This window comes from Orycteropus afer, unplaced genomic scaffold (genome assembly GCF_000298275.1).
Source record: "Orycteropus afer afer isolate SDZICR_OR568_19922 unplaced genomic scaffold, OryAfe1.0 scaffold00495, whole genome shotgun sequence".
Lineage (NCBI taxonomy): Eukaryota > Metazoa > Chordata > Mammalia > Tubulidentata > Orycteropodidae > Orycteropus > Orycteropus afer.
In genome coordinates this window covers 1,617,530-1,641,788 of record NW_006922082.1, presented here as the reverse complement: position 1 = coordinate 1,641,788, position 24,259 = coordinate 1,617,530, and the positions used below count along the sequence as shown (strand labels likewise).

At 48.0% G+C, this 24,259-nt stretch overlaps 1 protein-coding gene across 1 annotated transcript in view; it reads right to left on the bottom strand.

The window, feature by feature from the left end:
• Window positions 1–4,539: 4,539 nt before the first annotated feature.
• Window positions 4,540–24,259, bottom strand: part of NMT1 (N-myristoyltransferase 1) — a 36,072-nt gene continuing 16,352 nt past the window's right edge. Inside the window, exons 2-12 of the mRNA XM_007955253.2 lie at window positions 21,244–21,352; window positions 18,151–18,295; window positions 14,964–15,082; window positions 13,996–14,087; window positions 12,993–13,109; window positions 12,045–12,215; window positions 11,109–11,217; window positions 7,607–7,777; window positions 6,815–6,982; window positions 5,237–5,374; window positions 4,540–4,560 (exon numbers count right to left, since the gene is read on the bottom strand). Of these exons, the coding sequence (XP_007953444.1) occupies window positions 4,540–4,560; window positions 5,237–5,374; window positions 6,815–6,982; window positions 7,607–7,777; window positions 11,109–11,217; window positions 12,045–12,215; window positions 12,993–13,109; window positions 13,996–14,087; window positions 14,964–15,082; window positions 18,151–18,295; window positions 21,244–21,352 (1,360 nt within the window). The remainder of the gene's footprint in view (window positions 4,561–5,236; window positions 5,375–6,814; window positions 6,983–7,606; window positions 7,778–11,108; window positions 11,218–12,044; window positions 12,216–12,992; window positions 13,110–13,995; window positions 14,088–14,963; window positions 15,083–18,150; window positions 18,296–21,243; window positions 21,353–24,259) is intronic.

Below are 24,259 nucleotides of genomic sequence, written 5' to 3'. Positions count from 1 at the left end.
ACCCCAAGGATGTGGGGCTCCCCTTCCAGCAGCCAATCAGCCTTATGAGTGAAGGCCTGGGTGGGCTGCTCTGGCTGCCTCTGCAGAGGTGCGGGGAGAGTAAGCAGACATACCAGGTGATAGAAGACAGATGAGAAAACTGTGCACCCAGACCCAGCAGGCAAATTTAATAGGCTGAGAGTGGAGCCTGACATTTTAGGTTTCATTAGGAACCAGCACTGAGCAAGGGGCAGGGGCAGAACTGACTGCAGTTTCCAGGGTGACCCTAGAGTAGGGCTGGGCCCCAAGCTTCTATGAACCAAAACCTGAGGCGGGGCTGTCTCTACCTTCCTGCAATCTGACCAGATGCAGGGAGTGGCAGCCTCACCCTTCCCTCAGCTCATCCTGGGAGCAGCATTCATTTCTGAGGAGTTCCTATCGAAGACCCAATGATCAGAATCCCAAGGGGCCCAGAAGCCCCTCTATCCAGGGACCATGGAGGAGTGGGTACTCAGTGCTGTCAAGAGGACTGGGACGCTGAACTGCAATCCCCAGTGGGGGCAGGGCAAGAGTGAGTGCAACTTTAGTGCACAAAGAACTTAGGGTTGCCCAGTGCCTGCAGGACCAGCTCTTGTCAGCACCGTGTCAAGTGAGCACTGGCCCAGGCTAAGCCCACAGCCTGCTCTTCTCACTTTTGATGACAAAGCAAGAGGAAGGGTTTTTACTAGGATGTGTGCCTTATAGGACAAGAGTCTAAGGCAAGAAAGTTGAAAGGAACTGAATGAGAGTTGGAGGCAAAGGAGAAATCCCAGCTTTTAACCCTGGAGGGTAGAGACCACCCGCGGTGCTGTGTCCTCCCAGCCTCAATCTAAGGGTTGGAATTTTAAAGGTACCTGGTAAAAGGTGTTTCTAGCTCCTGGTCTAGGTGTGAGCATAGGTCTGAGGGCTCAGAGGGGTCAGGTGTCCTCTGTGAAAGGCCTCAGAGATGATGCCTAAGGCGGGTCCTGCAGTTCAGGGCCCAAGGTGTCTGCAAAGGGGCACCAGCCACAGGGGACCACAGTAGGGGACTGGAAATGACAAGAGCAGGGGGCAGGTGAGTCGTGCATGCAGCTCCTTGGCCTGCCCTGAGATCCTACTCTGGTGAGCAGGGGGCCCAGCGATGATGTGCTGACAGGCACTGCTGAAGCTCATCAGAACCCTGGCCCCTGGCCCAGGAGGGGACCTGGGCATGTGGACACTGAGGGCCCCGCTGACCTGGACCGAGGGAGCTGCATCTGCTCCTGGCTGGTGAAGCCTGGGAGGTGCTCCCACCCTGCCAGGCACTGGCCCTTCTGCCAAGAGGCTCAGGTGCTGGCTCAGAGCCCTGCTGCTCCTGTCACATGGAATGAGCTGGGTCAGCCCCGGTTCCTCCTGCTGGAAAGAGAGCCAAGTTTGCCTGGATAAAAGGGCAGCCTTGCCCAAGGACCACTGCCCCCACATACGAAGCCTTTCTTGCTGGCACCCACGCCCTCAGGAAGAGAAGGTGCTCTAGGCCAGGCCCCAGCCCGGGACGTCATCTGTCCCACTGTCACCTGCTGACCACAGGAAGACCAGGAGGACAAAAGGGTTTGTTCAGCTGCTTCCTTTATTAGAAACAAGTGAGATGTACTGAGTGGAACAACAATGCATTTGGTGTTTCCTCCCCCACCCTGGAAATGGATACCCCTCCCACAGCCCAAAGAAAAGCCAAGACAAAAAGGTGAAGCTGCCCTCTTCCCTGTTCCCAGATGCCTCACCTGCCTGCCAGTCAATTCTGAATGTCCCCAGGGGCAGTCTGCTTGCCCGCCTGCCTCCATTGTGCGCTAGGATAGAACTGGAAGCCTCAGCCGCCTCCAGGCTCCGTGGCTGGCCTCCAAACAAGACCGAAGGTCTTCAGAAACAGGCATGTCAGGGAAAACGAGCCCCGGGCCACCCTCAATGTGCAGCGGGGGCTTGGTTCTCCCCAGCACTGTCTCTCACAGAGATCAGGGTTGGTGGGAATGTGCCATGGGGCCAGCGGTCAAATGCAGAGTCAATCCAAAGGCAGGATGTAAATGTCATCATTGAAACACAGAGTTCAAAAGCCCCATGCCAGCAGGAATACTGGGTGGCAGGGAAGGAAGGCCAAGTCCAGGAAGGTACTCTAGCAGCCGCTGCCTGAGGCCAGTCCTAGATTCATGAGCCTAGAGGCCCTGGTCCTTCCCTTGCTTCGTTCACGTCAGCCATGCCACCACCCTACTGCAAGGCTCCTTGGCTGAGACCCTGTACCTCACACAATGCTTCTCTCTGAGCACTCTCACCTGAAGTCCTGGAAGGGGTTGAGTGAAGAACCCAGGGGCTATATAGACAACAGCAGCCACTGAGCTGACATCTACAAACCTGGGCGGTGGTGCTGGGTGCCGGGCAGCATCCCCATCATGAGATCCCAGCCGAGTCCAAGAAGCTGGCCACATGGTTTTGGAGAAGGAGACGCTGGGCCTCTGCCAGGAGATCTGTTTCTTCCAAAGCAGCCAACTGGGCCTCAGCATTTCCATTCCATGACCTGGGTCAACCAAAGCAAAGCATACTCCAGAGAGGCTACTGAAAGCCCAAATCCCACAGAAGCAGCTTGGGCCGGGACCTTACTCAGCAGACCAAGACTAGGAGAGCAAGCCTTTCCAAGTCCTGCCCAAGGGAAGAAAGAGTTGGGCACTTTATTCTTTGATGTCCTTCGAGATCTGAACAGGGTGAGCTGCCCAGGAGCTTGGGGTGCCGCGTCAGGTGTCAGTCGGGCTGCAAATGTGCCCTTGCATCTCCAGCTCATCTGTACAATGCAATGCATACTTTGCTAAAAACAGCAGCTTCTTTGGTCTGAGTTCTTAGAGTCAAGGAGTCAAAGGTCAGCCATGAATAACAGGGAGTGGGGGACCCCCAAGACCTCTGATGAGAATCAATACATGGAGTCACTGGCCCCAGCACAGTTCAGGATGGGCAGCACACTAGTAGGTGCAGCCATCCCAAGCACACAATTCCCTCTAGCCAGGGACTCTACCTCTGGCCCACCTCAGCCCCAACCCACAGCCTGAAAACAAACCCCTGTGCCTGCCTTCTGGCTAAGGCTTCATTCCCCCTAAAAGCAGCTGAGAGGTGAGCACAGCAGAGAAACTCCAGCCATCCGCCCATTTACGTTTTCCTAGAGCAAAAGTTATGCATAAGCCTGGATAGGGGTGGCTGACAAGCATACAGCCCAGTTCTCCCCAAGCCACTTGGCAGACCACAACCAAGAAATGCCTACATGGATACAGCCACATGCCCAGAGGTTCCATTACGTTTTGGGAAACTGGCAGCATCACTAACCACCACCACCACCACCACCCACAAAACATCCTCAGTGAAAATCAGACTGGGCCACTGGCTATGTGAAATAATTTCTGCAGCTAAGTCCAAGACTTCCTCTACTCACCACTCCTTGTCACAACTTGCTGGCAAGAAAGGAGCACAAGCAATGGCTAATGGGTTGACAACAGGTAGTGGCTCCCATGCCATAGCTGCCCAGGCACTCAACCCACCAGGGTGCTGCTTCCACTTTCTCGACTAGCTTAGCAAGCAGGACCTGCACTGCTGTGGTCTCCACGACGCCCCCTTCAAACTGCCAATCAACCCAGGCAGCAGGAAAGCCAAATCTCACAGGAGACTCATTCCTGTAAGACTGGCAACTGCTGGCTAAAGAGCCCTTTGAAATCAGTCAGCAGGATGACTTCCTACAGGGAGCAGGCCAAAGGGATGGCAGATGAGACTCGATGAATGAAATCTGCTTCTACAATCTTTCCTCCTGCCCAGTCTCAAATGCAAAAAGCTTTGGGCCCTGCAGCAAAGCTGACTATTGCTCAGCCATCCAGGAGTTCCACCTGCTGTTCTGAGCGGTCAGACCCTCCCCAAAGCCTGGCAGAGTCCCTCCACCTTCCCCTTCCTTCACAAAGCCAACTGTTCCAGCAGATCTAGAAGGGGAACTGCAGAAGAGTCCCCAGATCCTCTTTCTCCTGCTCCATAGAGAAGTCGAAGCCAGCTTCCAGAAGGAAGCAATTCCTGCACCAAAACATGTCTGTCCGGCACTGTCTGTGGGTTCTACTTTTGAGGAATGATCTGGTTACAGCTTTTCATTAGAAACCAAACATTCTTGTACATTTGGAACATGAATGATATTTAAAATATTTATATATATATATAATATATATATATATATACTTTTATTATTCACCCGTTAACTCCATGATATGCCAATCACAAGCTACTTTTCAGCAGTTACATTCCCTTCATCACGGCTGCATGAGGATGTGACTAACTGGAAAACAGGGACCAGAGACATGGCCAGAGGTGACATCACGCAGCCTACGCCATTGCAATGCAATTGTCAAATTCAGTGGTGGTTTGGTAAAGCCGGTTCAGTTCTGTTCCCTTTGCCAAGGATTCTCACGTTTGTGAAAACCAGACCAACAAGTGGTGGGGCTCCATTTCCTGGTTTGAATTCTCAGTGGCTTCATCCAGAATCTCACTGGTGACTGGTTATTGTAACACCAGTCCAACCTAGGAGAGCCAATAGGGAGAGGCAGAGTTGACACGACATTTGTCCAAAGTCTTGCCCACTTCCCCACCCTATCCTGAAGACCCCATTGATTGAGTCACTGATACCACCTGTGTGGTAGAAGCAGACTCCACCTGGAGCCTAGGACCCTCTCACCCACCCTCCGTACCACAGTTTACACATCTGTCAGATCCTTCCAGGAAAGCCAGTCAGCATCCTGGAGGAAAAGTGGTCAGAGGGCCTCCCTCAGCTGACTCAGTGTTTCCTAAATGCTGCCTGCATTTATGCCCCTGGGCTGCCCTTCGGGCTCAGGGAGGAAGGGCTATGTAAGCCTCACACTGGGCAAAGGCAGGAGCTCAGCACAGCAAAGTCCCCACCACTGGATGCTCAGGCTCTGACCTTCCGGGCTAACGTCCCCAGTCTGGAATGGCCTGTTTCTAGCCAGCTGTAGTAGCTCACACCAGGTACTGAAAGGGGAATGCTGACCTTGGTGGCCAGGCTGTTGGGGGATGGAATTTTTCACAGGCCCAAACGCTAGTTAACCAGGGTCCTGGCTGATGCTATATCCCACACCCGTGGCCCTGGCTGCTAGAGACACCAACTCCCTAATTGGTGGCCCAGGCCAGCTGTGTATAAGCCTTGGTGGGAGGCTATCCGTGGCAAGAATGCAGCACACACCTTCTCTGCCCCCATGCTGGGGCACTTCCAATTGTAAAGATAATACTGCAGGTTGCCATCCCCTATGCCGAACTTGAGCTTCTCCAGGAAGGTTTTGTTCTCCATGAGATCCAGTGCATTGAACACGTCAAACCCTTTCTGCCCGGTGCCAGGGAGAAACAAGATGTTAGGGTTAATGGAGGCTGTCTTACTTTCCTGCCCTTTCAATCCAGGGCTTCAAACCAGTTCGTCCTGGTTCAGTCATGACTGATGACACAAAACCAGAATGGACACAAATTTGTAAAATGTAGGCATACTGGAACAAGAAAAATTACAGGTCAATGTCCTGCTAGAAATTTAATCTCTCTCCTAGAAAACAAGGGCACCGTGCACAATGCATAGCAACCAAATCTCTTGACCGGTAATGGTGCCCAACTCAAAGATGGCGGTTGGCTACACAGCTTTGAATGGGTTGCTCTCCAGGCCTGGAAATGATCCAATCTCTTGCATCAGGCTCCTGATGGGTTCACTGCGCCTCCTCTGAGTCTCCCATTCCAGGGCTCTGACCTGTAATTTTTCCTGTCTGGTTATTATGCCAGTATACTTGCATTTTACAAATCTGAGTTCCAATTTCGCTGTCAGCCATGACTGAGCCAGTTCAAAGCCATTTAAATCCACTCAATCCTCCCATAGGCAGCCCTGAAAGCAGCTTTCCTTCACAAGCTCCCACTGCTGACACAGCAAACCCAAACTCCTACAAATGCCCAGCTCTCCTTCTCATGACACCTAAGCAGCACCCCTCCAGCCTGGCCTCTCCCTCTCCTCAGCATCTCTCTGAACACCCACTTATCTTGCTCGGGCCACTGCTCCTGTTGTTCCTTGTTACGCCTCCCAAAGATACTACAAAGACTAAGCCCCAAACCCTAGGAAGCTGGCTCCCATTGCTACTGCACACTGGCATTGCTCCTTCACTTCCCAGACACCCCAACTCCTAGGACTTTGGTGGACATCGTGGGATTTAATGTTGCTTTGAGACTGTAAAGCAGACACTTCCTCGATCTCACCAATTGGGTCAGCCCCCAGAGGGTAGGGACCAGACTGTTCCCTTCTGGCCTGCCCACAGTGTGCTGGGCTCAGTACAACAGGGCACCCAGAACCACAAGATAAAGGAGTGAGCAATGACTTCTCTTAGGGTAACAGCAACCTGGGTCCCTCCATCCCATGCTCTAAGATCAGATGCTCCAATGACTCACCAAAGCAGAGACCAACTCCTCCAGATTCACACTGGGGAAGTCGCAGGGAAGATCCCTTTATGCCTAGAGCAGGCCTGGCTATGCAGGGTCCTTGGCAGCACCTCTTGTGAGTGAAACTCACTGAAATACATCAGGAGTTGTTCAATGCCTGTGTCTAGATGCTCCTTGCTCCCTCCTACTTTTAAGGTGGTGATTTGCTAGGACTCTATCTAAGCAGAGCAGGAGGGCTGAGGAGGGCTTGAAGCCTCCTGTCCCACAGGCAGCTACCTCCTGGGAGCTGTGCTCACCAGCCCTCCATCAACCTGCCCCACAGATCTCTGGAGAGATCCTCCAGTTTGCTCCTCACCATTTTGGCAAGAACAAGGGCATCACTCATGAGGTCTAGAAGAGGGGTCTGGGTGTGAACATTGTAGAAAGAATAAGCAGCTTTTAGACTCTTGTGGGTTGGATGGTTCATGATGGTGGAGGGAAGGGTGTAAAAGCTCAGGAAGTCCGTCACCTCACCGTTTGCATTCTGAAGGGGAGACAATAAAAGGAGGCAATATCATACACAGCAATACTGCACTCTGAAAAAATGCTTCCTACCATTCCTAACTTCCTCACGCGGTGCTGCCTCTGATGAAAGGTGGACACTGACAATGGGATCTGCAGGGAGGAAGGAAGTGCACTGGCCAAGGGCACTTGAGGACAGAGCCAGAGGAAAACCCACACTGGACTGTGGGCCAAGCCTGTCAAACACCTTCCCTGCCTGGGCATGCAAGCATCACCAGGGACCTCTTCTTGCTGCTCATCTTCTCCCAGACTGGGTTCCTGATGTTTGGTTCACACTGGGACAGGCAAGGAATCAAAGGCTTACCTGACTTATTAACAGGGGCTTAGTTCTCTCTACTCTTTGTCACCACCAAGAAGGAGCAGGGAAGGAAAGGGTTCAAGCCAGTCCGGAGAGTATCATTTTCAACAAATGCAAGCTACAACTCTTCCTGTCTTTAGCGGGGACCAAACATGCATGAGCAAGGAAGTCTCGGGGATCAACGCTCCTGTCATCGATTTTTCAGACACTGAGCCCTGGAAACCCAGCCACTCAGGGGATGCCTCTCTACAAATAAAGCCAGAGGCCCAGCCCCCCACCACCACTCACCTCCACCACAAAAGTGTCAATGATATTCTCCTGAGGATAGAACCAATGTTCCACCTCCTCCTGGCTCATGACTGGTGTGAGGTGGAACTGCTTCAAGTACCTGCTGAGGAGCTGGTGTACAACTGGAATGTCCTTCTTCTCCATTGGTCGCAACCCAGCTGTCTTGGGAGTCTACATGGAAGAGAGAAAAGACAGCCTTACATGTGCGGAACGTGAAGTCAGTACCTAGTCTCCCCTGAACCCAGGTGGGTAGTCTTCAATAACTGTGTTCTGACTGATTACTTGATGGGAAGAACTTCGAGGGGAGAGAAGGGATTTTAAAAATTCTACCACAGGCTCTTGAAGCCAAGCACAATTGGAGTCCGTCACCCTGGATCTACCCAGCCAGGCCCTCAGTCGTCCTTGGCACCTGCCTCTCCCCCACTGTCCACATCTACTCAGGCATGAATCCTGCCTCTTCAACATCTTTTGGAGCTTTCTCTCCCTAGTGAATGCTGTCAGCTCTGGCTAAGCTGCTGTATCAACTGCTTATTCAGAGGGCCCCAGGCAGTTTTCCTAAGAAAATAATCCTTCTTTCCCTCCCTTGTTTCAGTCTCCTTAATGCCATCACAAGGCCTTCCACCTTCTGGCCTGGTTGGCTGTACCTTTGTTCTTCTAGTCAGTGGGAGAAAATTTGCTCAAGGGACATTTGACAGTGTCTGGAGACACTTTTGACTATCACAACTGGGAAAAGGGCTACTGATACCTAGTGGGTAAAAGCCAGGGTTGCTGCTAAACATTCTATAAGGTACAGGACGGTCCCCCATGACAAAGAACTCTCTGGACCAAAATGCCAATGGTGCCACGATTGAGAACTGCCTGCTCCATGGACATGTTCCTTTCCATCATCTTCTTCTATCCAGCATAGTGCTATTCCCAGGGCTCAGCAAAGCCTCCCTTGGCGCCTCTCCTGAGCCCCCATTCTCGTCACACTGCACTGCAACTGATCTCTCTTCCTACACTAGTTGCTTTCCCACTAAACTCAGACACTGCTGCACCAGCAATGCCTCTTAGAGAACACAAGTTACATCCAGAAGAAAAGCAGGGAACTCGCCGGCTTCAATCTCAAATCCGAATCCCACCACACAGCCGTATGTTCCAGTGGAGCAAATGCCAGGGCTGATGATAAAGGTGTGGCTGCGCCAAATCTCTCAACCAAGTGGAGTTACCAGTTATAAGCCTTTAGAATGAGGCATCAGGATTGGAGGAAAGCTCACTGACAACCTGTGATGACACAACTTTGCTTGCTGAAAGTGAAGACTTGAAGTACTTACTGATGAAGATCAAAGACTACAGCCTTCAGTATGGATTATGCCTCCACATAAGAGAAAACAAAAATCCTCACAACTGGACCAATAATTAACATCATGATAAATGGAGAGAAGACTGAAATTGCCAAGGATTTTATTTTACTTAGATCCACAATTAACGCCCACAGAAGCAGCAGTCAAGAGGTCAAATGACCTACTGCACTGGGCAAATCTGCTGCAAAAGACCTCTTTAGAGTGTTTAAGAGCAAAGATGTTACATTGAAGACTAAGGTGCGTGCCACTGACCCAAGCCATGGTATTTTCAATTGCCCCATATGCATGAGAGAGCTGGATAATGAATAAGACTGAAGAATTATTGATTCACTTGAATTGTGGAAGAATACCGACTATACCACGGACTGCTAGAAGAACGAACAAATCTATCTTGGAGGAAGTACAGCTGGCATGCTCCTTAGCAGCGAGAATGGTCAGTCTTCATCTCTTGTTCTTTGGTCATGTTGGCAGAAGGGACCAGTTCCTGGAGAAGGGTATCACGCTTGGTAAAGCAGAGGCTCAGCGAAAAAGGGGAAGACCCTCAAAGAGATGGACTGACCCAGGGGCTACACTGATGGGCTCATGCAAAGCAACATGTGAAGATGGTGCAGGCCCAGGCAGTGTTTCGTTCTGTTGTACACAGGGTCCCCGTCAGTCAGGACTCAATGGCACCTAATAACAACAAGCCTTTAGTCACTGCCTGGTTCAATTTCTTCCCAGGCCAAGAACTCCTTTAAAAATGTCAGTTCCAGGACCTGTACCTGACCTTTCTAGACCACTTACTGACCTTGTTCCTGCACAGCAGCTGCCACAACGACACCTCATGTTTTGTGCTATAAAAGCAGCCACACAGGGGGGCCTCAGCCAGATGGGGGACAGCCAAAGGTATTCTTCTGGCTGCTACACCTCTTTAGGAATGTGCTCTGTCTGCCTGTCTAGAATGCAGGGCAGATCTGTCACAACGAGAGGGAATGAGAGGGAAAGACACCACTATGGCTGGTTTTTGGTACAGTGTCTGACTGCACTATGGTGGGCTCTCAAGGACCCCAGCCCCCTGGGAAATTAGTGCCATTCCAGGGTCATTTGGTGGCTCATGTACCCAGTGGGCAGCCTTTTGACCAGTAGGCACAAATTACCTTTGGGCTGACTGACTACTGAAGCTCCAGGGAAGGAAGGGATGCGAACAACCACACCCATCAGCTTTTGAAGCCAAGCACAACTGGAGAATGAAAGACATTTGTATCTCTGGGAGCTCTGATGGTGTAGTGCCTAAAGCATTTGACTGCTAACCAGAAGGCTAACAGTTCAAACCCATCAGCCATTCCTCGGAAGGAAGACTGGGCTATCTACTTCCGTCGAGATACCACCTTGGAAACCCAAGGAGGGGTCACTATGAGTCTAATGGACTCCATGGCAGTGAGTTTGGTTTTTTTTTTTTTATTTCCAGGAAACAGTCACATTGAGACCCAGAACAGCAAAACAGCTCCCTCAAGATGGCCCAATCCTTCAGTGGTAAAGTCTGGGTGTGGGAATTGGGGTTAGAAATGGGGGCTTCCTGGCAGAGGGGTGCAGCAGACACCCTTACGCTGGGCTCTGGGATATGATGCCGTGTACATGAAGGTTCACTAAGGGGATTTATCTTCCTACTTATGCTTCGCTTAGGCTAAAATGGGAGAGAACATGTATTTTCTCTGACCTCATCGACATACAGCAGGGAAGGTGGCCCAGGCGCACACCCAGAACTGAGAAAGTCAAACAGATAAAACTTGTGCTATAGACAGGAAGACCTCATGGCACAGTGGTTTAGCATTCGGCTGCTAATGAAAAGGTCAGTGATTCGAAATCACCAGCTACTCACACCAGAAAGATATGGCAGTCTGCTTCCCTAAAGATTACAACTTGGCAAATCCTATGGGGCAGTTCTACTCTGCCCTATATAGCTCACTCACTATGAGTCAGAATCGATTCAACAGCAGTGGGTAACTGCTGTTGGTAACAGAGAAGACAGAAATGGCAAGTCGAGGAATGTGGAAATGACGGGTTGATGCATTTCTCTGGTAAGAGGAAGAGGACCCCACCCCCCCAAGCTAAGGGCCAGGCTCTCCTCAGCCTCCCCTCAGCCTCCCTGACCCCCGCCTGTTGCCTCAGGCCCCACTGGCCTCTGGCAGTCGGTAGAGCTTCATGGTTCGTTGCATGGTCATATTTCTGCTCAGGTGGGAGAACTTCACTTCAATCAGCTTCCGGGGGTTTAAGGATCGATGCCAGTACCTGTGGGGACACAAATGCCCTTGTCCTCAGGGGATCCTGGCCAGTCCCTTGAGGACAGTGGCAGGGAGATCTCAGGATGGCCAGGAGGTGGCATGAGAGACCCATCAGCTCCACCTGAGCCAGTGGCATCTCACCCGATCCCCAATCTCCCTCCAGTGAATACAGAGCCCTGTTTTCTTTCTCAATTTCAAAGGGCACTTCTTTGTTACAGCTAACGTCTGAGAAGAGCAATCCCCACACCTGGAATCAAGCTGATGGAAAAACTGAGAGTTATTTTCATCTTAATTGTTTATCCTTCTCCTTCATTCCAGTCTGCATGTACCTGGTGTTTTCACTTTTAAAGTTTTAGGCAGTGATTACTCAGTTGCACGAAACAACTTCCTAAAGGCAGAGGTGGTAAACAAGCTGTCTTTGGGTTGCACAAGGATCACACATGCTCTCTTTGGCATACACAATATTCAAAACAAAACTGAGCCAACCATAAAAGAAATGAGGACAGTTCTCATAAATATCCAGATTAGCTGGCCTTCCTCAAAAACAAAAAGAACACCCTCAGCAGCTCAACTCCTCCTTTCCAAATGGTAGAAGTCAGCGGGCACCGGGAAGGGATGACCCCCAACCCCTCTGGATAGGCATGCACTTTCCAGTCTGTTCCCACAACCCTCCCTCTTCATCCCTTCACGCTCCCCACTGGCTCCCGTGGGCTTCCTTCCCACTACCCACTTTACCAGAGCCTAGAGAAGTGAGAGGCTCCTGGGCAGCTTTGAGCTGAGAGGGACTCACAATGACACACGCCCTTCACCAGAGCGGGTGGCAGGGATTTTTACCTGCAGGTGCCGACAGGTTTTGGCAGTACCACCCCAGCAGTGTAAACCGCCTGGAAAATGCCTTCCAGGTGCACCCTCCGGGTGATCTCACGGATCAGGACTGGAGCCACCCTCTTGGAGCGCAGCTTCTTGTGGACACATAGGAAGTTGATCTCTACCATCTTCTTCTCCCTGTAGGAAGAGAAACAGACCGGGTGACCAGACTTCTAACAAGGGAAGGTTACCGGCTGAAGCCATACCTGGAGGGGCTGCACCTTCAGCACAGGTGTGCATTCTGCTGCCACCTGCCCTTGGCGACTCTCACCGCTCTAACAGCCTCCACCACAAGGAGCCCGCTTACTCCTCCACACAAAGCCAACTTCACAGGTGTGTGCAACTCACACAAATACCTTTATCTGAAAGCACCACCACCGTCTGCCTCATTCATCCCTGAGGGCTTGTCTGGAGGTGTCCCCCGTTTCAGAACCCCTCAGAGTAAGCAAAGCCTACTCTAGGATTTCAAGGCTCTGATTCCCACAGGAATCCATGGCCTATAAACCCAAAAGCCTGTGGCAGATGGTTCTGATGTTTCTAGGGAAAAGGAACAACAGAGATCGAAAACCCCAATGACTATGAGTCTGGGTTGCACTGGCTCCAGCCCATATCTGAAGCTGTACTTCAGCAGGGGACTAGTGCAGGAGGGCAAAAATGAGCCCATTTAGCTGGTGCACTGGCCCTCGGGTCGGGCCCCTGCCAGCCCAGGTCACAGACAGGAGAACCAGCAAGGATAAGTGCACAACAGGCAGTGCCAATCATGAATTCCTACTCTTCCTTCAGGAACCTTCCCACTACTCTCACTGGCGTGGGCATGGGTGCAGGGGAGCAGGGGATACATGTATTTTTTCTTCTCCCTCCCAGACTGAACAGATGGTGGTGACGTGGAGGCTAGAGGTGGGCACTGGTGCTTACGTGTCATAGATATGGATGTTTGCTGGGATGGCGCTGATGAAACCAACCAGTTTCCGACTTGAGACCACTCGAACCCCGCAGTGCCACTGGGGGAGCCAGCCAGGTGGCCGGAGAGCCCTGGAAAGGACACAGGGGCTGGGGTTGTGGTGCTGCTTGTTGGCAGGCTCCCCTGGCTGTTTGGGCTCCACAGCTGCCACTCCCCAATCCCCCCATCCCCACCCCCGTGTTCCTGGGGTTGACAGCTGAACTCTTTCTGGGGCCTAGCCCTCTAGGGCACAAGTGGGAGGAGCTTTGGCCCCTCCTCTCTGTTCAGCCCACCTGGTGAATTCATTTACCCAATCCAAGGCTGGATACTAAGGCTTCCACACCCAGTCTAACGTGATGTTTATTTTGACAGCTTAAACCAAGCTAGCAGAGAACTAGCCTCCTCGGCTCAAGGCCAGCGGGTCTATGGTTGGAAGCAGATCGTGGAGCCCTGGAGCTTGGCTCTCATCTGCCCTATAGGCACCACCACTGCCCTCCTTCTGTTCGCCCATTCTTTCTTCCCAGCCCTCATCAGGCAGTTCCTGGCCACATTAGCCTTCATGCCTCTACCTTCCTGGACACTAACTGTGGCCCAGGAAAATAGGTGGCTAGCCAGGCAGGGCCATTTTCATACATCAGCGTGTTCAAGAACTGGATAAAAACCACACTGCTTTTCTTTTAAATCGTAATATGTCTTCTCCCTATTCCCTTCTTACATCAGCCACCACACAATAAATGATCTTTCCGTCTGGGCACCAACTCTACAAAGATCTCCCTCATCCAGCCATCCTATCTAAATAAGGTTGTGCTTCAAAACACCCCTGGAAGCAAGTCTCCTTCAGATACTTCAGACCCCAGCAATTATATACTAGTTGCCATTCAAAGGCTGGCTCTTGGCAGGCATGGAGACTCCGGTGCCTGCGGGTGTCCCGCTCTCCGCATTGTTCTCAAGAGCCTTAAGAAAGCCCTTACAACTCACCACAAAAGAAATTCTGGGGAATAATCGAATCGGAACATGTTGTCATCATCTTCCACGTAATTCTCATTCAGGAGGGTGTACAGCTCCTTCAGCTGTGGAGAAACAAGGTTCTCACTCACAGGCATCCTGCCAGGTGGGGCCTAGCTCCAAGACCCTGGGGCACCAAGTGCTTCAGCAGGATGAGGCGAACCACCAAAATGCTGTGTCTAATTGCATGAATCCTTTTTACCCCAGGCACGACAGGTCTTCTCAGAACAAGTACCCCAGTTGTTACAGAAAATTGAGCCAGGACAGGGTACAGTAGTTGACTTAAGGTACACAAAGTGGCAGGCCAAGAATGTCATCCAACTAACTAACCATCCCATCACTCTTGATCTGTCAACATTATTCAACGGAGATCTGTAGTTTCTACCGTGAAATTCTTCGGGGTTAGTTAAGGAATTATCCAAGTACAGTCACTGCCATTTCCCACCATGTCTGGTTTTTATTTTCGGGCCCAACAAAAGCTTTTGGCTTTCTTTTGCTTTCTTTGTTGTCTTGATTTGCTGGCCCAAGTATGGCATTAAAAAATTCTGTTCATGTTTTCAACGTTCCTTACAGAGGAAACAAAAAGAGGAGGCTCTGGATGGCTGGGGTGGGAAGGGAAGTAGAAGCCTTCATTAGCAGCCCCAGCTAAATCAGTTAGGGTCCAGACTAAAATAAGACAAGGGAAAGAGTGAGTGAATTAGAAAAAATGAATTAATGAAAGAAAGATAGCCATCGTGGGGAGCTACAGGGGCTGAGCCTCCACCTGCCAGAAAAACTAAGTGGTATTTATGTGGAGAATTTGCGTGGGGTCTGCTCCCGTCTGCTTGGTTCCACTCTCAAGAGGTTCCCTAAGGAAGGTTTGGGGAGAGGCTGACTCAATGTGGCTGCAGGGCTTACTTTGAAACTAGCACCCACACCACACCTGTGGCCTGCCTGCTTACCACACCACGGTCCCCCAGGTCCAAGGCATCCCAGGTGAAGCCCTGGGGCAGGGTGTAGGGCTCCTGGCGTATGTTGTCTTTGTCAGGCTCCACCGGGCCATGGGTGTTCACCACTTCTCCTGGAAGAAGAACAGTCATGAGCCTCACTCTCCGCTGCCTTGGGGAGGGAGGGGGCTCAGCCCAAGCCTCCAGAGCAAACTCTCCCTGTTCCTAGGAGCCTGCCATTCAAAGTACACACTGTGCTCAGCAACAGCAACCCACATCTCCAGCTATCCTTGGCCCCATTTGAGGGCCAATTCATGGCAGAATCTTGGAACAATCACTGGGATCCAAGGTGGCTGGTTTTTCGGAAACCCTTTCAAATGTTCCTTCAGTTACTAAATGACACACATTTATCTTTACTAATTCGCCTTTGTGCTTGCCTCCTGGTTGGTGTAAAGAGTGCTGGCACGGCCTTGGCCTGGGCCCATTGATCTGGGAGGATTTATAAGAACTTACAACAAAGCTGCTTTTGTGTCAACAACTACGACAATGTGCTGGGCCCATTCCTGAAACAGATGATGGCATCTAGGCGCCAGGCTCAGTCTTGGCTGTTCCAGACTTGGCTTTCAATGACGGGGGCCAGTTCACGACCACTGTCAACCCAGACCCTCAGTATTTAAAGAGTCCTGTAAGTACCTTTCAGCTACATCACCGAGTCTACACGATGCTGCTGGGAAGCGACCCTGACACAATACCCGACCCTATCAGCACGCCCCTCTTGGGTGGAGTGTATGGAAATAGGAGGGAGTGCTCAGAAGGTTCAGCCCAATTGCTACCCAGAGCCCAAGGAGGCTCATGTGATAAACTGGGACAAACTGACCACCTGCTTTTGGCCCTTTTGCGATTATTTCATTTCTATAGTTCAGAACTCATTCATGTGCACACTCAGAAGAAGGCATTTAGTACATCTTAAAAACCAAGTTTCCAAAAGGTTTCCACCTGCTCAGTCCACTGCTCCCTAGCATAGCACTCTGCGCACAGTAGGCACTCAACTGATGTTTTTACTGACTTTCAGAGTCCTGGCCCCAAACTTCATTCTAGTGTACAGATACCCAGGCAGCTCGAGGCCCTCACAGCCACCGATCAGTGGGGCAGGTGCAGTGGACGCAGCTACAGTAGCCTCCAGCTGAGGACAGCACCATCAGGACTGACTGCCCCACTCGCTTTCATTCAACATGTTTACTGAACATCAACCATGCACCAGACCCCATGCCCGGCACTAGGACAAAGCAGTGAAAAAGACAACATCCTGTCCCTAGACAGTATACTACTTCCTGGGGAAGGTATTCAATAAACAGGTCATTACTGCTGTGCCAAGAGTCACAAACTGGAAAGTGCAGGCAACAATACGGGCATCTGGAAGGAAAGCATGTAGCTACCTTCCACTTATAACCTGTCTCCCCAAAAGCTTTGCTTGTTAGAGCAGTTAGACTGTTCTTCCCTAGTTATGGAAGTGTATCACTGTTTCACTCTATTCATAAGGTTTCCAGTGGCCAGTTTCTTCAGAAGTGGGTAGCCCTGTCCTTCTTCTCAATCTGCCTCAAACTGGAAGTACCACTGAAACCTATGAACCATGGGTAACCCTGCTGGTGCTTGTAGCTGGTAGCATAGCCTCCAGGCTCACAAACACAACACAGCAACACACAAGCCACCACAGTAAGACAAAATGACAGATGAGTGGCGTACATAGGGTCTCTATGAGTCAGAGCTGACTCGATGGCACCCAGTAAAACCACAGTAGTTATGAAAATGGCCTCCTATTTATAAAGTAGTCCTTGTGAATTTCTTTAATGTAAGTCAACCCACTTCCAGCTCACTATCATGTACAATATTTTATATAAGCAAAAGAAAATTCTGGAGCCTATGAAGCCAGGGATTAGAGCCTAGAGTCTAGTAAGGCAAGAGCATTCCCACTCTGTAGACTCTTGTCTAGTGCCCAGCCATTTCTTGTCTCGTCTTGAATTTATACTCTTTCCAAAATGCACTTAACTTCTGACCCTTTTTATTTTTTTGTCCTAAGTGATTTCCATGGCCAAGGTACTAGTGGTTTTCCCTACTGTGTCCCAAGGGCAGAGCATGTCATCTGGACTGGTTACATGGCCCTGCATGCAGCAGGCATTTCTACTCATGTAAGTCCCCATATTCATGGGCACCAAATTTACAAGCAAGTATAGATGGAGAGGCCTAAAGGCAAAAGAGAGGAAATAAGGCAGGACAGGAAAGCTGGGGTCAATCATGGAGGGTCTGTGAGCCATTCCAAGGAGGCTAGGCTTTAATCCTCAGGACTGTAGGAAGTCCTTAATGGATTTTTAAGTGAAATGGGGGTAGAGAGTGGTGGTGACAGGTGTTTACATTTGCATTCTACAAAGAACATTTAGTAAGGATTTATCAAATGACACTACTTAGTGAACTTTTTATATATTATTCAAATGGTAAGTCCTTATCTTTTGCTGAACCAGCTCTCACAGGTGATCCAAGATCATGTGGCATCTGCCAGATAGAGCTAGTTACAGGGAACTCTGAGGAAGCAGGTCTGAGGCCATTTTGAATTGACTCCCAGTCTGGGCTGGTAACAAGGCTGAGACATGGCCTGAGCTCCCACACAGTTCTTCCCAGCACTCAACCCTATGAGCTACTCGAGGGTGCTGACTAAAACTGCACATGGTATTCTAGGCGCTGAGCCATTACTATTAAGCAAAATTTCAAATTACAATGCATTTGGTAAGTATGCAGTGGCTGAGAGACAAGGGGAAAAGGCTAGGGACTCTGCCCCTCTCAGGCATAAACATTTGCCCAGATACACAAGATAGTCTCTATAAATCTACATAGAAGACAGACCCATGGGCAGACGTCCTCGCTTCATGTGCTAATACACTGTTTTTCTTTGTAGATTTATATTGGATGATGATGCACTAAAAGAATCATTAATTATCTTTAATGTGTGCCACTGTAAAATGATAGAGTCCCTGAACACAAGTCTTTTCCTCTACTGCATGTTAAATACTACCCTCTAAAAATAACCAGCAAGGAACTCTGGGATGCTATGCCCTCCCTCACAGATTCAGTATAGAACCCCCTGGTCCCCATGGAGGCACAGCTAAAGCTTATCTCTCGCCCACGGCTGGGGAAGAAAGCACACACATACCCAGTTTGGGGACAGGCTGTGTGTCCCAGAACTGGTAGCTTCTCTTGCTGGCCTCCTCCATGGTTTTGGCAGGTCCCTGGCCCACTGAGAACAGTTCAATAGCCTTCTGTATTTCCTGGATCCTCTCTGCTGGCAAAGAGTTCATCTGGGCAAGACAAAGTTGGGAAGAGAAAAGGCCCATTATACTATTAAGTACTTTTGACTAATTTAAGAGCTCACAATGGGACTGGGGTATGGCACCTCTGTCCTAGTTCCAGACGTTGCAGACTGTGTGACACCTAAAGAAAGAGCAGTTGGTGATGAGCTATCCAATGGACAGGTGTTTCCTACAGGGCTCCCCCTTCTTAGTCTTATTGCTGTTTGATGGCAAAAGTAATGCATGCTCACTGTAAAATTCTAAACAACACAGAAATGTGTAATACATATGGAAAGTAAAAAACCAACAATCCTATCCCTCAAATATAATCCTTGTCATCTTAATTTGGGACGTAGGGTAGACAAAGACATATATACTTCTAGACTTTTTTGCATGCAAGTTCCAAACACTCACTTTTCAAAGACTGAAACTAGGTCATATGACATAATTCTACACATAGTTCTTTAAACACCACGTCTTTGAGACTTTGTAACTTGAGGATGCAGACTGGGCTATCTCTAACATTTGGGTCCACCATGTACATGGACCACAATCTATTTAACCAACCCCCTACTGATGAGCATGTTGGTGCGTTTGTTCTTTAGTTTTATAAGCAATGCTGTAATGAACTGTGCTGAACATCTATTTTCAGTTACTGGGATACACATTTCTATAGAATAAAGTCCAAGAGACTTGCTATATCAAAGGGTATGCAAATTTGGAATTTTAATAGATTGTCAATTTGCTTTCTACAAAGAGAATATTAACTAAACTCAATAAACAGAGTATAAGATTATGGAGATTATTCTCCAGACCCTCATCATGTTAACCTCTGCCAATCTAAGAGAAAAAGTGGTATTAATTTGCATTTCTTTCATTGTGAGTTTAACCATCTTTTCACAGATTGAATATTTGTACTTTTTTCTTTGTGAACTACCTATTTTTCACAAATAATGCCCCCACCTAAATAACATGCACACTGATATAGCATACATAGCACATGCAAAGGAAATCTAGTGCGGGGGTGTGAGGTTTGCAATTAACGTGCACCACACACATTAATGGTGTAAAAATGTAGTACTCATTTTATTATTTAAAGCTGACTGAAACATACACAGAGCACAAATATCTTCTAGAGTTTACTGTTTTGTCTTTTGACTTTTATAGTACTTTTTGCCAGAGTAGTTTTAAATTGTTCAATTTTTTTTTTTATTGCTTCTGGGTCTTACGTCAGGCTTTTAATGATAAAAGTATTTACATTTTCTTCTAATACTTTTACTCTGCCTTTTTTTTTCATTTAAAATATGAAGAAAAGGGAGACTATCAACTAAAATGTTTACACTGCATATTTCTAGGAAGGGGGACTAGAAGTGATTTTATTTTCTTTCTCTTGGATGTTTTTTCCTAAAATTTTCTACAATGAACTGCAATCATGCTTATAAAAAGGAAAATAGAGAAGCTAAGTAAATGACATTTTATTAAAAGTTCCTAATTTCCAAGTGAACCATTTTGACACAGGTTAGAGCGCTAATCTCACTGGAGTCAACCAAACACCCAACCCTAACCAAATAAACAGCTCTAAAGCCACAGCATGGGTTTGGGCTAGAATTCATGACTGAAAGACTTTGGGTAAATCACTTAAACCTCTATCTTTAAAATGAGAAGACCTCACCTATCCTATAGGAATGGTAAAGATTTGGAGTTAAAATGAAGTGCCTGCCAATAGAAGGATCAGCTGTTGTTGCATTTCTACTCACAGCAACCCTACATGACAGAGTACAACTGTCCCATAAGGTTTCCTGTAATCTTTATGGGAGCAGATCACCAAGTCTTTTTTCCCAGAGAGCCACTGGTGGGCTTGAACCGCCAACCTTTCCATTAGCAGATGAGTGCATACCCACTGCACCATCAGGACTACTTATGACAGTCAGTAAAAAATCCACAATCAAACCCACTGCCATTGAGTTGATTTTGAGTCATAAGGACCCTACAGGACAGAGCATAAATGCCCCCATACAGTTTCCAATGCTGTAAATCTTTATAGAAACACATTGCCATGTCTTTCTTCCATGGGGAGGTTGGGGGGGGACCTGGTGGGTTCTAGCCATTGACCATTCAACTAGCAGTCAAGTGCTTAACTGCGTCACCAAGGCTCCTTTTGATCAATAATAGCAGTGCTTTTCTCATACTGAGTTTGATATTGAAAATAGTAATGAATTACTTGGAGACATATCTGAGTAAAACAAGAGATTCAACTTGGAGCACAATATCTGAGGCCTGAGGCACAGCACACTGTAATAAAATGACACCAGACTTCTTAGGAGGCTCATAAACTACCCCAAGGTGATTCTAAAAGGATTACAGTTAGGTTTTGAGCTTCCTCAAGAGCTTATTTTGAGGAGACAACACTTTTCTGAAATAAAAGGCTTTTAAAAAGATGTTTTATTTAAGAAACAAACAACCCTTTCCCATACCTCTGAGTTCTAAGTCAGTCTTAGGTCTTAAGCTCCAGGCTGGTGGTTCTCAACTAGTGGAACTCACAGACTCTGTGGGATTCACAGTTTTTATTACAATGATCATGGCATTAAGGGAATACTTACAAATACATAAAGGTCCACCTTAAGATAGAAAAGGCTGAGAACCACTGCTCTAGGCAACAGGGCTGTTACTACATAATCACTCCCTGGCACCTACACAGCACTACATGCAATGACATGCCTGTATATTCTGATGGGACACCTTGCTGGGGAGTCAGTGTCTAACCTGCTGTGTCTTTTAAGGTATCGAGAGCAGTTTCATCACCCATGGGCAGGGCAGCAGAGGGATCTAACTCTTCGATCTGGAATTAATAGCAGTGGAGACTGTCAAACTAACTGTTCCTATAAATTGACTTTCAAAACTCTCTCAGCTGAAAAGATGACCCTTAGTCACAAGTAAATAGAGCCTCCTTGTTATACCTTCACAGGCTGATCCTGGGCTGAATCAGTTTCATTGCCTTTTTCTTTCTTCTTTTTTTGTTTCTTTTTCTTCTTCTTGGCTCCAGTGTCATTGGCTGGACTCAAACCACTGTAAGACAAAGTAAATACTGATGCAGGGTTTTTTTGTTTTTGTTTTTTTTTTAATCATCTGTTTTGAGCTACATCGGCAAAACAAAGAGGTTTCTGTGGAGCCAGACCTTCCTTAATCAAACCCGTTGGCTTCAGAAGCCAACTGGAGAATCCAGTCCCACAGGGGCATTTGGAGGACACCAGCAAACACTACTCTCTTCCCAACTCCCACCCCCTCAGCCTCCCAGAGATGGAGTGCTGGGTAAGGAATGTCCTATTTGCTTGAAAGGGCTTTTACCATTCTTGCTGGATTGGGGTGCTTAGTTTCTTTAGATTGCCAGGTACATGCACCAAAGGCAATGATACTCAGTAACAGAGCCTTCATACCTGAAACCCTCTCTCAGAGCTCTGAAGGTCAAAGGATGACAGGCAAATGGCAGGAGTGGTCTTTCTGAAATGCTCTGCCCTTCCTCTCTCACCCCACCCTCTAATCCATCAGGTTTAATTGAGCTTCCTCAGCTGAATCTAAAGCACAAGACAGTACGTGAAGGGTGGAAGGAATGAGGAAGAAGGCAGTTTAAAGTTTCTGTGATCTGTGTCCAAAACAGTCAAAGGATCATGAGAAATGCCCAAATCAGGCTGAGTAATCAGGCTGAGTAGTCACCACAGGCAAAATCCAGCATGAGGGATCGCAGGAAAATTCAAACACCAAGCCTAACAACAGAACACCTGAAGCCCCCAGCTACTCCTGCCACGAAAAACCCACACGAAACACGAAACACGGTTTGAGCGTGAACAGGGTAAATGTTCTTCTTTGTGCTACTTCCCCACAGAGCCCCAATGAACGCAGCAAGCAGTTTCTCAGCCACGTTATCAATTCCTAGCATCCTCTGTATTGTATCTCAGTATCTTTTTGAGACACAAATCACGTATTATACTGTTTCTTTGACATTTTCCATTTATTCTCTTCCACGTTTTTTCCTGCTTCTTGTTGACTTGGTCTTCATCTAATTTTAAGATAATAGTTTTGATTCTGGGTTCTAGGAGCTCTGGAGGTACAGTGGTTAAGGCACTGGGCTGCTAATCAAAAGGTCAGTAGTTCAAACCCACCAGCACCCTGCGGGAGAAAGATGAGGCAGTTTGTTTCTGTAAAGATTTACAGCCTTAGAAACCCTAGGAGGCATTTCTACTCTGTCCTTACAGGGTCGCTATGAGTCGGAATCAACTCGATGGCAGTGGTTTTTTGGTTGCACTTGCTTTCTAGTTACCGTTGTAGTTCGCTGGTTTCTGCCATGTCTAAACTGAGCAGATACTGTTAGTCTGGGAGTGATGTCTGATTACTCTGCCAGCTTTCCTGAAAATGTTCCATTAAAAAGTCAAAACCAGGAGCCCATGACCATTATGGTAAGAACGATTTAAACTTTCTTTTATGATTCAGAAAGCTTTCAGGGTCTTAAAATGCCTTCGGGTTATTATGACTATTAATTACCTCACAGTAAGTGGTACTCTATGGGAGAAGACCATCTGTAACCAAGTGCTAATGTTTCCTCTTATAGAATGTCTTCAGAGTCACCTCTTCCTACCTGGTAGGAGCACCTGCATCCAGATGTCACAATCTCACACTGGAACTAAGGCAATCTTCAGCCTTTCCGAGGGCTCCCTGACTTAACTCTTTCTGGATCACCCCATATATGACTGCAGGACTCACCTCTGTGAAAATGGCTCCCCATGTGTCCTTCCCAGGTTTGAAAGCATCTTAACTTAGAAAGTATCAAGTCCAACCTTTCTCCAGGCACATCACCCTTGGTTCCCATCCAGCTCGTTCCTAGTGCTGGATTTTTCGTCCCACTGCTCTGACTAATTGTCCCGGTACCAGTCTGACCAGACTTCTCAATGGCCCCTGGTGCAGATAGACTATGGAGTCAGGGAGATCCAGTAAAGGCTGGAGGTCACTTTAGTCTAACGTTATGAGTCTGGATGCAAGTGCTCTACTAGGCATAACAATAATGGAAAACAGACAGCACACAATGGAAGGAAGATGGGTTACAGAGGGGAAATAAGGTGAACTCCTCACAACTTGATGATCTTTCAGCTTAACTAGTAAAAAAGGTCTTGAATGAGCATTATGTTCCCTTACAAACTAACCAGTATATAGGGTCAAATTGACAGCAGCAACTCCAAAGATTAGACAGGAACCTTACAGGGCAGTGAGTTTATGTTAATGGTGGAGGAACTACTCAGAAAAGAAAGCTGCAAATGGCTGTACAACATGAAGAATCTGATCAATGTCACTAAATTGCACATGTAGAAATTGTTCAATTAGTGTGTTTTGCTGTGTGCATTCTCAACAATAAAATAAAATTTAGGGGAAAAAAAACATATTTAAAAAACAAAAAAGCTGACACTCAGCAAAACTCTCAATGTCATGGCAAAACATATGATCCACAAATCATTTATGGCTTGAAGATAATTTTTCCCTCCTAATAACTCTTTAAAAAAAAAAAAAGCACATACAGGCCCATGCGCAGACTCTGATAACTCGATGGTTTTCTCATTCCAGAGATACTCTCAGCTAGTCTCCAGATTCCAGCAGCACTGCAAGACTGAAAAACTGGTTGATGTTAGAAGATGAAGCAGTGTCCCACTGTTGGGTATAATTTCTTTCTTTCTTTTTAATTCAGCAGAGCCCTATTTTCTTTTCATCTTCCTTTTTTTTTTTTTTTAACACTTTTACTTTTTATTTCTTTTTAAAAAATTTGTTTTTATTTATTTATTTATGCACATCTTCAGTGTTCCCTCCCCACTCCTCTCACCACTGTTGTTGTTATGTGCCGTCGAGTCGGCCCCAACTCATAGCGACCCCTCCTTGGGTTTCCGAGGCAGTATCACTACGGAAGTAGATTGCCCAACCTTCCTTCTGAGGAGT